Consider the following 13379-nt stretch of genomic DNA (forward strand, 5'->3'; position numbering starts at 1 on the left):
ATGCATATAGACACACTGTCCTTTCACAGGGACAATTTGTGTTGGTGTTTAAGAAGTAATAGATTATAATAAATTATATGACTGTGTTGGATGGTTTAGGTTAATCTGTAGCTATAACTGCCTGGACTCTTTATCACTTCCAGCATGTCTACACTACAACATGTGCTGTGCTGCAGATAGCTACACCAGCACTACATGCTTAACAAGGCTATTAAGAAGAGTAATGCCTGTCAAACAGAACAAAGAAGGCAGGAAGAAAAGGTAAACACCCTTTTTGTTGCTAAGTACAGCGAGTCAGAGACAAGCTCAAGCACGGTCATGCACTTAATCTACATTTCACAACACCAGCCCTGACTAAACTTACCGAGAGAGAAAGCTTTTACATTCATTCGTAAAAGGTACGACCACGCATGTACCGCACAGCCTGTGGATAAAGGATGTGACATCAGTCCAATCACAGCTGCTGCTGTTTTAGAGAACTGTCATGACTAAGATCTGCACGGCTCAAACAATGAGCCCATGGTGTTGACAAAAGATGAGTAAGTGCTCTGCAGAGAGTGTTTCAGCTTGTTGCTGTTACACACTGAGAAGGAGGGACACTGACACACCCGCACTGGATGTTCAGTGATACTATCGTATCATCAGATCTACAGAGTATGTTTGTTTAGCTTGAAGTGGCTACTCACTCAGAGTATTTGTTTACTGGACACTGATATTAGCCAGATGTTACAGGCTGATAATCAAAGGGTTAGGGTTAGTTAGGTAACACAATGGCTCTTTCTTCCACGTTCCCCACCTGACTGCTCTGACCACGCAACACAATGAATCCATTCAATACACACAATTTCACCTGCTAAGTGTAATGTGCTGCTGTGGCAGTTACATTAACATCAAATGTGGTGGTTCTGGTGCCACCCCGATCTTATCTCTAGCACCAAGCACACGTTCACAATTTAGTTCAAACAAAATGCTATCTTCAGTGATACTCCCCAGAGTATGAATCTTTTCCATTGTATTACATAAGGCAATATTTTAAATGATGTGTGTATATTGTATATCTAGCACACACACCTGTGGTTGTATCTTTATTGTGTATGTAAAATGTTTTCATCCAGTAATTCATCCCACTGTATCAGCACTAAATGCTACTCTCACACAGACGGGCCTCACCCTAGCTCCATGACACTCATTAGCAGCGATAATGACCAAGCTAACCTGATTGCGACAGTGATGAAGGGGGGGATCAGAGATGAACTTCCCAGTACCAGTTTCTCTGTCAGTATCATTCTACTATGATGAAGCCGCTTCAGCATCAGACTTTTAGACTTAAGACATAATGGAAATGTAAAGTTTATGATGCGCTGATGGAGGATTTATTTCCCTTTTGCTAGCTTTCTAGTTAATCAAACAACCTCAGACTATGTGCCAGGTATTTATTAGGAGCATGTATGCTGATTCACCAGTAGCCTGTATACAAGCATTAGACTATAGGCTCTGAGCTTTTCCCTATATCACCAGTAGGAGGAGATTAACAGAGATTATTTAACTGTCTGAACTGAGGCTGTCTATTATTATGAAGCTGGACTCACTCAAAATTAAAATCAGTGTTACAATCTAATAAACCCAACAGCAAAGACACTTATCTGTACTACTTCTGCAATTATTAAAATCTTTTTACTACGTTATTTACCCATATTATGGATATTGGTATGTTTCACTCTTATTTCTGATGTTAGGATAATGTTAGATGTTTCTGTGAGCTCCTGTGTTTTAAGGTATTTCAGTCACTTGTTGAATCATGAGCTCTTCTTAACTTAAAAAGTGGATTTATTACCTTCCACATCTTTCTGTGAAAAGACAAAAGAACATACCCTTTGTTATTCACGATGTTCAGCCCTATCCTGTGATATTTTTTGCTTGATATCTTACATCCAAAGAAAGCTTCTACTTCTCTCAGAATTTTTTTCCTGATGACTAAATGCAGCAGGAACATACTTTCCCAGGAGGTACTGTAGCATTGTTTTTTTTTGTTTTTTTCGCTCTCTCTCAGGCCTTTATCCCAGGTAAGGTGCTGGGTTTCAGTGCCGTTAAATCCCCCGTGACTGAGCTGAAAGCGGCTGAAAACCAATACCCTGCTGAAAAACAAGGCTCCACAAAGGCATAGAGAACCGGCTTTTCCTATCAAACCATACTCAGTCACAGCCGGTCTGCAGACTGTGTGCAGTGTTCATCACAGGACAGTCCAGAAGTCACTGAGCTCATCACTGCATGCAGCTAGGCTATTTCTGCACAAAATGTTAGTCTGGTCTGGATTTCAGTTGGATTTCCAGTGGGCAGTGCCAATGGATGCAGTATCAACACCCAATATAAATGCTGAGGAATGATGCCACAAGGTACTAAACCTGGGGGTAATAATGAGCTCACCTCAAAGCTTTGAACAACTGCCTGAAGAGACCACTTAGTAAGGGTTAAGAACAGATGTAATGGTTAGACTACTGATGTAAGGTCTGAAAGTGCAAGTATCCTGCCAGGTTTGTGGTTCCGTCTACCTCCAGTCTCCAGTAAGTGAACAGCAGCTCTGCTGGGCTGGCATCAGGTGACAGGCATGGCCAGTGAAGAACAGTTCTTTGCTGTGAGAAACGTGTGTAGCTGCATGTTTTAAGTCAGTGTCCATCTACAGTATGAAGCAGTGTGCTGTAGGTTTGTCTGAGCAGAGAGTATAGATCTACACATGCTAGAATTCATCCTGCTGCTTCTATAAGCAGTCACATCATCATCAACTCAGAGCCACCCGCAGGACTCTGATCTGTTTGATTAGTCATGGAGTAATGAGGGAACAGGACACACCTGGACATGTAGCTGCTTGTCAGACATTTGCTCAGTTGCATATGACCAACCTGAAATGTGTGTGTATGCAAATAGCTATAATTTCTCAATGTTTAATGCCACAAGTCTCTCAAAAACCTTTGAATTAAAAGCAGAAAGTCTTGACTTCACTTTATCTAACCCAAACCAGCAGTTTTTAATGCCTAACCACAAGCACAAGTGAAAACTACAAGCGATGGTGTCATATGGCTCATACTGGTCTCAAGACCTGCATGCTGACCTGCAGTCCGGCCCCTGATCTCTCCTGTGCTCATCGACTTCACTAGCCCCTGCTGCTCATCTTTGCTTTGATTACTATCAAACTACTATTACTACTCATGGACTGACGATATATATAGATGTCTATTATAATATAATCACTGTTTCATCTTGCTGTCATGTTTGCTCTGTACTGTATCATGTTTGCTCCTCTCTCTCTCTCTCTCTCTCTCCTTCATCCTCTCTGTCCTGTCTCCCTCTTCTTCTCCTCCTCTACCCGGCCGACTAGCAGCAGGACTGGTTCCTCCTTATGTAGCCGGGTCCTGCTCAAGGTTTCTTCCTCTTAAAGGGAGTTTTTCCTTGCCACAGTGCTCTTAAGGGGGTTCAGGTTCTGGGTCTCACGCTCTGAGTTTCTGTGAAGCGCTTTGAGACAAATTCTGATTGTAAAATGTGCTATATAAATAAAATAAAATAAAATAAAATAAAATAAAATAAAATAAAATAAAATTGAATTGAATTGAATTGAATTGAATTGAATTGAATTGAATTGAATTGAATTGAATTGAATTTAATTTAATTTAATTTAATTTAATTGAGAAGCCTCATGGCCAAATGACATCAGCCAGATGAGCCTTTCTGTCCATTCACTGCAAACATCAACTAAATGTGTGGCTCACTTCTCTTGAATAAGATGTAAACATATAAAGTCTGTATATGTCAGTAAAGCAAAGAGACATGAAAAACACATCAAATCAAACCCTGAATTTGAAAACTTGTTTTTGACGCATGTTTTGCTTGCAACATCATCAGATTGACCTGTCACGACAGCAACAATTAACATTATTCTAGCTTTTACTTTAGTATTGTTGGCTAAAGTAATGTATGGGGACCATTCGTGTACAATTCAACTAAAAGTTAGAAAATAAAACAACAAAAGGTCAACTGGAAAACAAGCAACAGCGCACCAAACACATAAAAGGCTAACGCAACTAAACTTTCACTCACAAATTGTTGAGTAGAATTAATCTAATGTGGTATATTCACATGTTTTAAATGTTAAAACATGACTGACTGATACACTTTTTTTTTTTTTAAACTACAACTAAAATTAAAACCTGTGAGCAGCGTTCAGGGAGTGCATAAGTAAAGCTCATTTTAAAGTCAGATATGGTTTGCTCCTTTCCATATGGTTAAACAGACAGTCTGCATGTGGGCAAGTTATCTGAAAAGGTCAGAGCGCCTCGTGGCCAGATGCGCAGGATGAAAAGCAGGAAATGATTTGGTATTAGAAAAAAAAGGAATAAACTGCAACTCTGAAAAGGTCAGGAAGTGTTTTCCAAACTTACAGACTGCAGTTCGCTTCCTTTTCTTAATAACATTCCCTCCGTGACATATTCAAAGAAAGAACTTAACCATCTCTTCATTTCTGAATGTAAATGTCAGTGTCGTGTTTCAGCATGCAGTCACTTTCATCTAGATGTGCTGCACGGGTAATTACACACTTCAGACATGTTAATTGCTCCTCCACGACTCTGTGTTCAAACTGTGACCGATTGTCTGATGTAATGACTGCTGAGGGGGTTTACACACACTCAGACTCTGTGATGTGTTCGTTTGCAGATGAGCTGTAGGAATGACAATTGAACAAGCTCTGTTAAAGATTAATATAGTCCACATAGATGACAACTTAGTCAACAGACTAGCGGATATGGTTAGCCTAGCTTAGCACGGAGACTGGAAGAGGGAGTGAGCCAGATTAGGGCAGTACAGAGTTGTTGGGGGACTCTGGGTCCTACCCCACCTGTCAATGAGCAAGAGCTAGGATACAACTAGGACACGCACCACCATCTATAACAGGGCAAATACAGAGAAAGACACACAGGGACAAACGGAGGCACACCTAAGGCCAATTCCCTCATTCAACCTCACCTCAACAAGTCCTTTAGTGCTTGTTTTGGGATGCCATGCTCTGGATCTCAGTAACTATAGAGAGTATTTATATGTAAAAAAATGCTGTAAATAACAGTGATATTGAAAAGATCCTTGTAATTGTTCATGTTAGGACTCTGGCAGATCCAAGTGTGAAAGAGGTCATTAGGGGCACTCAGACTGACTCAGACTGGCAGAGCTAAGTCAAGGAGGTGAAGAGGAGGTGCATGGGACAGAGAGGACGAATGAGAGAGAAAAACATGGCAGCTTACAGATTATTGTTGTTATCAGGCAAGCTGAAAAATGTTGTCCCCTAGTGTCTGTCTCTGTCTCTGTCCCCTAACCCCTCAGCACTAGCACGTAGGAAAGTAGTGGTACACAGGTTGTGGCTACAGCAAAATCTACACGCTAATGACCACAAGATATTTGATATTCAGATATCAGGGGTCATGTGATATGACTGAGGGCCAGTAATCCATCCCTGGTGTGCATGTGTGTAGTCCCACGCTTCTGATCTGTCCAGTGTTTATTGGTTTTATCTCACTATTGTTCTCTGCCTATTACTAATAATAACCGGTAACACGCCATGTCCTTGTCCACTATAATTCATTCATGCATGCCGCATGTTCTCCTCCTCATTACATGTTTTCTTTCTACCTCCTCTTCTCCTTCTTTACCCAGGTGGCCATCAACCAGAGGATGACCCCATATGAACCCTGTCCTGCTTAAGGTTCCTTCCTGTTAAAAGGGAGTTTTTCTTTGACACTGTCGCTTTAACTGCAGGCTCAGAGATCACACTCCACCCTGAGACAAAGCTTTGAGCAATTTTTAAATTTAAAACAAAATACACACATCTATGAATAAGTTCTCTGACCTGGTCTGAGCATTTTACTATGTAACACACGGTCAAAGCGCAGTTCGTTCAGCACCAAACAAACCCCTGTTTGTTTTACTTTATGGTCTCATAAAAAGTCATATGCTACGATACCCGCACTCTGACTTCATACAGCGTGTGCATACAGGGCTGCTCTCCTGTTTTCCACTCAGATAGACTACAGTGATAAGATCAGCTGTGAGTATATGTCCTGTCTGTGCTGTGATGTATGACTTTGCTGCCCTGAGGGACTGCAGGTGAGTAAATCAGGAGAACAGAAGTCAAGTTGTAAAAAGAATGCACAACATTCAGACTGAGTAATTTATGTGTCTGCAGTAATAATGCATACAGATGTCTGCTTCAGATTCAACCACATGAATAAAAGGCAGAAGTGCTCCAAATGGCTGCACTCAGAACTGCGGCGACAAGCCTGATGTCATAAAGAGGGAGGAGCTGGAGGACGGGAGGATGATCGCTGCGCACACATTTATACACTCCTTAGTTGCAGACGGGTTAAATGCAAAAGTAACCAAACATCTGGCCAATCACAGCATGTAGTGGCTCAGAGTATTTGCTGATGGAGAGATCAGAAGTACATTTTTCAACAAGCCTGCCAAATGCCATCACGAAAATACACCAGAGAGAGAGTGATTTAAAAAGTGAATGAACAGTGAAGGGTTTGGACTCATCCATTCAATTCCTCTAATTTGACGCCACATAGAGATGGCAGACTCCTGTTGCTTCAACAGCCCAATCCCTGGACTAAGTGGGTTAATGGAGGAGTGGACTATGCTAAAAGGTAAATCTGTTAAACTGACTTTCTTCTTTCCCAATCAATCAGTTGATATTCACCTACCACTGTCACCATTGGACTGTTGATTTCCTTTTTTATGTGCTTCTTGACCTGTTGCATATATTCATATATATCGAAAATAATAAATTAACACAACATTAATGATTTTATTTACACATTGCCAAGTGAGTTGGACAGCCTGTACACTAGGTCTTGCAAGAGGTCCTGGACCTGACGTCTGCCTGCTGCTACAGCTGAAACAGATGTGTTGTGAGGTCATTATGGAAAAGTTGCTCGCCTCAGCAGGTGTCACCCTGCTTCCTTCCAGCTCTCTGTGTGTGTGTGTGTGTGTGTGTGTGTGTGTGGTCTGTAAGGTCCTGTAAGGAACAAACAACCTGCCGCCCACACGCCGGCTACCACAGCTGTTGTATTGTTATTTTGTACAGATGATTATAAAACCAGTCAGTTAACTCTCATGTGTTGTGTCACAGATAAAAGCTTCAGTTAATTTGTGATACAAAAAAATGTCAGGAATGCACAACTTTTATGCTGTTGTGATAACTCTGCAGGTACAGCGATATGTTATCTTAAAGAATCTAATCTGCTCAAACATGGGGCATAAGCCGTGCTTCGGAAAGCTTTCCTTTGCACTGAATGATGCATACTGATTCAAGGAAGAGATTTACCTTTCCCTGTCTGAACACTCTTAACTTCAGTCACAACAACAAATTAAACAATTTCAACCCAGAGTACAGCAGCTAAAGTGTTGCTGACACCTTTCCATAGCCTGTAGAATCTATAGTTATACAGTAACAATAACAGGTTAGCGTCTTACCTGTACAATCCCAGACTCTCCCCCCTGTGCACTCGTCAGTGGTTTAGTCCAAGTGGCGTGGCGCTTCCCTCCATCTGCAACAAGTCACAAGTAGCTGCTAAGTTAAATGGACGAGGGAAAGGACCCCCCCACCCCACCCCGACTCCTCCCCTCACACTGAGAGCAAAGTTCAACTTCCTGGTGTGCAGGATGGTGGGGCTGAATATCCAACAGTTGATGCAAGTGCTGAGAAAAAAAGACAGTAAATTGATATAGCTCTGATAATGGGATGTTTTCTCTGTGGAGGTTATAATACACCTCGCTGGATCAGGGAGCAGCAGCGGGGACACAAAGAAACTGGTTCTGCAACTTTACAGACAGATCGCAGCAGAGCAGCCCCAGCTTTGAGTGAAGAAATGAATGAATGTACTTGACCTACTTAAACCGATAGAAGAGTGCCTTCTGGCAAATGTACAGTTATATTACAGATGCCCTGTTAGCACTGTGTGTTTGCAGCTGTGATCAGTGCAACCTGAAGTTAGACGGGACACTTTTTTTTACTTTTTATTTTTATTCATGTTGTGCAGTTGTCAGCTAGCTTATGTAGCTAATATTCCTGTTTTTAAATGAAAAATGGTATTTAATGCAACTAAATCTAATTATATTTTGTGCACAAGTTAAAAAATCTGTTAAAAATATATATATAAGTAACATTGCCCTGTTATGATAAATAGCCTAGCTAGGTGGAGTAGTAACCTCCTCTCAGCCACTTATGAGTTTTGATTATACACAATATGGAGAAATCATCAATGACGTAGGTTTCTGAAGAGTTATTTGGACTTCGTGGGGCAGGCTTTGACCTTCACATTAACTCCAAATACAGGCAAAGAGGTGGAAGAGGTGGAGCTGAGGGGGGCACCACCTGCTTATCACTCAGAGGTCGCACCCAATATTGTGTAAAATAATAAAATAAAATAATAACTAAAGATGATTTTTAGGGATATTACTGTAAGCTTATATAAGTAACGGGGTGTGTCAGTAAAGAAATGTCAAAGATGTATTCCAATCAATGAGTGTGTAGATTACACCAAGGTTTATGTATCATTATTGCAATGCTCTAATTGTAGTATTATTTGTGAGGACTGCAATTATGATTGTAAAAATTAAAAAAAATTTAAATGTAAATGTATTAAAAACAACATTCTTAATTGATTTGGAGGCACAATAACTATCAATTGAATGTGTATACAAGTGAGAACACTACTAGTTCTGTTCACACAGGAAATGGTGTGATCTTGTAATACCACCTCCAGCCATTAGGGGGTATCCGCGAGTTATAAGGGAGATTACGACAGCAACAGCTTCCTGTATGTTTCCGAGCATTTATCAGAAGGGAATATTCGTGTATATTATGACTATGATAAATGCAGCGACTGAGTTTCACATCACGGATTGAAGCCAGCAGAGAGGCTGCTGTTGTCACCTCGCCGTGTTTCTATATTTTGCAGCTGTTTTGCAGTTTGCTCCGTCGTGTTGTTGTGAGTGAGCCCGCTGAATGCACATGTCAGCTCTGTAAACTGTCCATGGACGTGAATATCTCACCGTAAAGTTTGTGTAGCAGCGCGGTCCTGGCACTGTGACGTGTTTATAATGCCGCTCGCTCCTACAAACCAGTCCCAGCTGATTCGGTCCAGTCAAAAGGACGAATATTACCGAACCATACTGAGAAACAACGCAAACGACGCTTTTCACACACTCGCTGGTAAGTGTGTTCAATCCGGTGTATGTATAACACACCAGACTAATGGGAGCTCAATTAACTTCAGCTGGAAAGCTAGCAGAAGTTGACTAAAGCTGTTGTTTCCATGCATGTTACCGGTAGGGGGCGCTATCTTTGTTTTGGTGCGGAATAGAGATTTCCCCCCTGCTAATTTAGATCGTTGAAGAAGCATTGAGGATTGTAATATTTTTAAACCTGTGACAAAGCATGCAAACATATCTACTTATTTATTTTTAAAACAAATTATATTAATAAATTCATGGTAGTTATTTACTATTCTATGAGACCACTTGCCTCGATTTGAACTTTTGGCATGGCCTGGATGAATTAGAGTTTTTTAGAGTTATTCAATTTAGTCATTAGTTAGTATGTGATTTTTATTTTAATGCTTAAATTTTAAAGATTCATTTAATTTATCTTAATCTTAGCAATTACACTTTATTGATGTGTTAAAGTATCATTATTAATTCCAAATCAATCAAAACGTTTAAATTAATATATATTTTTTTTAATATTTGAATATCCCTATGGGGATAAATAAATATCTATCTGTCTATAAGCTGTTCAAGTAGATTATGCAGAGATGAAGTAACCTTGAACTGTGAACTTTTTTCTTTCTTTTTTCCTGCAGGATCCAAAACATGGCTGGATTGGAGGAAAGAGATAGAGCTGCTATCAGATCTTGCCTACTATGTTTTAACAACATTCTCAGGTAGTTGTTGACAAAACACAATGGAGACCTGACTTTAATCAATGTTGTCATTCTGATTAAAAATGTATATCACTGTCCTTTTTCAGGGTATCAAACTCTAGGTGAGGAGTATGTGAACATTGTCCAGGTGGATCCCACTAAACGCCAAATCCCCTCTCAGTCCAGACGAGGCCTCTTTATCCTCTGCCATGCCTTCTTACCTTACTTCCTGGACAAGGTTCTTGTGTGCCTGGAAAATGAGCTGGAAGGAGGGCCGGAGAGCCGTGGCGGCGTCAGCCGGCGACAGGCAGAGTCCAGGCCGTGGAGCCTGGAGTCCTGGCTGAGGAGATGGGTGCAGAGGGCAGTGGGACTGTTGTCGGAGCCTCAGAGGAAAGCATGTGTGCCGGCTGTGTTTGTCATCCAGCAGGGTCTTACCCTTCTGCACCGGCTCCACGTGGCTCTGTTTTACATCAGCGGCTCTTTCTACCACCTGTCCAAGAGAGCGGCTGGCATCAGTTACGTAAGTAATTCCATATGTATCCAACTTATTTAACAGAACAGTCATGTTAGTACTCTTACTTTTACTACTTTTATTTGATGTTTGTGTAAAAACATAATGAAATCTAACCTTTTTCAAGTTACCATGATTTATTTAGCAAAAACAAAAAAAACATATCTTCAACACATAAGTACCTCTATGATTCAGTATCATGTAGAGTCACCTTTATCAGCAATAACCTGAAGTCATGGTTTCCATAGTCTTTTTCACTGCAGAACACTGAACGTCTGTTTTTTATAAAGGTCTGTACACCTACTGCTGATCAATTCATTAAGGACTGATGATCAGCAGCCCCTGCTGCAGCAGCGTACCTTGTCTGTTTCTATTTCATATTTCCAGGAGCTCCTTTAATATGAGTTATAGGACATTAGCCTTAATACGAATATTAATGCTCTTTGTGTGTGTGCAGCTGCATGTGGTGGGGCCAAGCAGCGACGACAGCAAGATCAGGAGCAGCTACAGGCTGCTGGGAGCCGTTTCCCTCCTCCAGCTGCTCATCACTGTGTGTCTGCAGCTCAACAACTTCAGACGGAGGCAGAGAGCCCGGCAGGAATGGAAGGTCTACAGGAACCTGAGGTACAGCATCATGTGAATGCCAAGAGTTAAGACCTACAAGGAACACTTGACTCAATGCTGAACTCACTGATCTGTGTCTGCCTGCAGTCCTCAGCACACCAAGAGCTCCAGCCCCAGATCAGCCAGCTGCATCCTTTGCCTGGAGGAGAGGAGACACTCTACCTCCACCCCCTGTGGACATCTCTTCTGCTGGGAGTGCATTACAGAGTGGTGCAACACCAAGGTCAGTTTTACATTGATATTTTCAAACAGTAGCAATGTCTGTGTCAATGTAGAATAGAATAGAATAGAATAGAAATACGTAGATGTAGCCTCTCTCCATCTTATTTGGTCTTGCCCAGTCATATTTTTAATTACAGTCATAGCACCATCTACTGGCAACTGGACATTACTGTACTTTAATAAACCATCTATAGCAGCAACTCAAATCCAACACTTGCAATACTTTACATATTGAGGTACTAAGATTGACTCACAATGCAACACCGAATTTCATGCTAGATCGAATATCCCATTCTGGCAGGAACATGTATGTCTACACTGAGTGACTCTATTTTTTATATGTATACTAGTGGCAGGAACTCTCATATTGACTGACCCCATGTTAACAGTGTGTCTGTGTGTCAACAGGCAGAGTGCCCCATGTGTCGGGAGAAGTTCCAGCCTCACAGACTGGTGTATCTGAGAAACTACAGCTAAACATACACTCAGATGCTATTCACACACACAAACACATGCACTGCACTGTAGCTTTTTAGCTCCTAACCTAACTGTTATGTTCTCATAGAGAAAAGTTGTCAAATGAAAATTTTGGATTGCATCAGTCAAATAATGTATATAATAATATTATAATTATAATTAAATAATTATAATAATTTGTGTTAACAGATGTTAATAAAATGGGTGAATTGTCCAATATGTATTCATTTGTGTTCAAATCTTTTGTTATCTGGGAGATGGGGTACACTAGTGTGTTAGCGAGGCCTGTCAAGTCTGAAGTCAAGAGTTTAATGTGGGCTGCTGACTGACGGGGCTGATGAACTGATCCTTAGCAGGGTAGCGGGTAGAGGGTAGAGGTAACTCTTGGTCTTCCTCTCCTTGGGTTGTCCTCAGGCACTTGAGGATACATTCAAAGTTGTTAAAATGGCCCAAGTTATCTGACCTCCACGTCCTAAAATAATGATTGATTCATGCCATAATATGGATTGAACAGTAGTTCAAGGACTACTCACTGTACTACTCACACAACTGCACAATCTCAGATTAAGTCACGACAAAACCAAATACCTGTTCATTTATATCTATTCCAGGTGACCAGGTGAGTGCCAAGAGGAGGCCACTAAAATATCAAACATGACTCCATAAATAAATACATATATCTTGAGTTAATGTTATTTTGTCAGTGTGAGGATCATGGTGTCTCAGAGAGCTGAAGCTGAATATTTATAAATAGTACAAAGTACAATGCATTAAATGGTAAAAATGACGCACTGCTTATTTCCAGGCCTTTGAAATGACTACTGTGTCAATATGTGGTGCCCAGCGCTTCTACAGAGTGCATATCAAATGTAGCTCTCAGCATAAGTTCAGTCATGAAGACTCTATTTCACATCATCCACCTCTTATCTCCTCGCACTCTCTTTCACTGCACTGCACTCCGTCTAGTGACCTCCCACATAGTCAGGTGTTAAATAGATGGCACCTCCCTCACCAATCAGCTGTTGCTCCGTCCCTCTCCTGCCCCAATCATAGCGAAGCAAGAAATTTAAAAGTCTCTGTCTCTTCTCCAGCTGTCTCCCAATCGAATCCGGCAACCCTCCTCCACCCCAAGCACCTCCCCATCCTCGCAGTTCAAGGTCTCCCCTCTCCTGCTCTCCTGCTTCTACACCACCACCAGGTCTAGACCCGGGGGGGTCTTCGAATCAGCGGCCTCTCCGCTCAAGCTTTCCCCCCTTTCGGACGTGGTCCTCACGACGGGGTATAGGACGCCAATGCACATTTACAGTTATTGTATTAATAAATTCTTTCTCATTCAGTTCGCTGAGTCTCTCATGATTGAAATGTGTTTGTCAGGGCTGGACTCATGACTATGGTGCAGACAGATGGAACAGATGAGTAAAAATGAAAGTCAAGTGATGTTTTGCAGAGTTTGGAGAAGAGTTTTCTATTGTTCTATCGTCCCAACTTCCATGAAACTAGCTGCAGCATGGAATCCCTCTAGATGTTGCATCCTGCCGACACTGAGCAGATGGTCATTCAAGAGTCATTAGCAGCAAAAT

At 41.3% G+C, this 13379-nt stretch overlaps 2 protein-coding genes across 4 annotated transcripts in view; one reads left to right on the forward strand and one right to left on the reverse strand.

Moving 5' to 3' along the window:
• Positions 1-7617, reverse strand: part of plch2a (phospholipase C, eta 2a) — a 153391-nt gene extending 145774 nt beyond the window's left edge. For all 3 annotated transcript variants that reach the window (XM_028411033.1, XM_028411035.1, XM_028411038.1), the window contains exon 1: positions 7516-7617. The gene's annotated coding sequence lies outside the window, so the exon portion shown is untranslated. The remainder of the gene's footprint in view (positions 1-7515) is intronic.
• Positions 7618-8840: 1223 nt separating this feature from the next.
• pex10 (peroxisomal biogenesis factor 10) lies at positions 8841-11967 on the forward strand. Its single transcript, XM_028411041.1, has 6 exons — positions 8841-9256; positions 9906-9986; positions 10073-10485; positions 10934-11100; positions 11188-11323; positions 11731-11967. Exons 1-6 carry the CDS (start codon positions 9145-9147, stop codon positions 11797-11799), a joined length of 978 nt encoding a protein of 325 aa, XP_028266842.1. The 5' UTR covers positions 8841-9144; the 3' UTR covers positions 11800-11967.
• Positions 11968-13379: the final 1412 nt, after the last annotated feature.

This window comes from Parambassis ranga, chromosome 7 (genome assembly GCF_900634625.1).
Source record: "Parambassis ranga chromosome 7, fParRan2.1, whole genome shotgun sequence".
Lineage (NCBI taxonomy): Eukaryota > Metazoa > Chordata > Actinopteri > Ambassidae > Parambassis > Parambassis ranga.

Excerpts from the sequence above, each read along its gene's own strand:
- pex10 (XM_028411041.1), top strand. The coding sequence starts at position 9,145 with ATGCCGCTCGCTCCTACAAACCAGTCCCAGCTGATTCGGTCCAGTCAA. Across the intron at positions 10,486-10,933 it reads GAGCGGCTGGCATCAGTTAC|CTGCATGTGGTGGGGCCAAG; the intron begins GTAAGTAATTCC and ends GTGTGTGTGCAG. Across the intron at positions 11,101-11,187 it reads AAGGTCTACAGGAACCTGAG|TCCTCAGCACACCAAGAGCT; the intron begins GTACAGCATCAT and ends GTCTGCCTGCAG.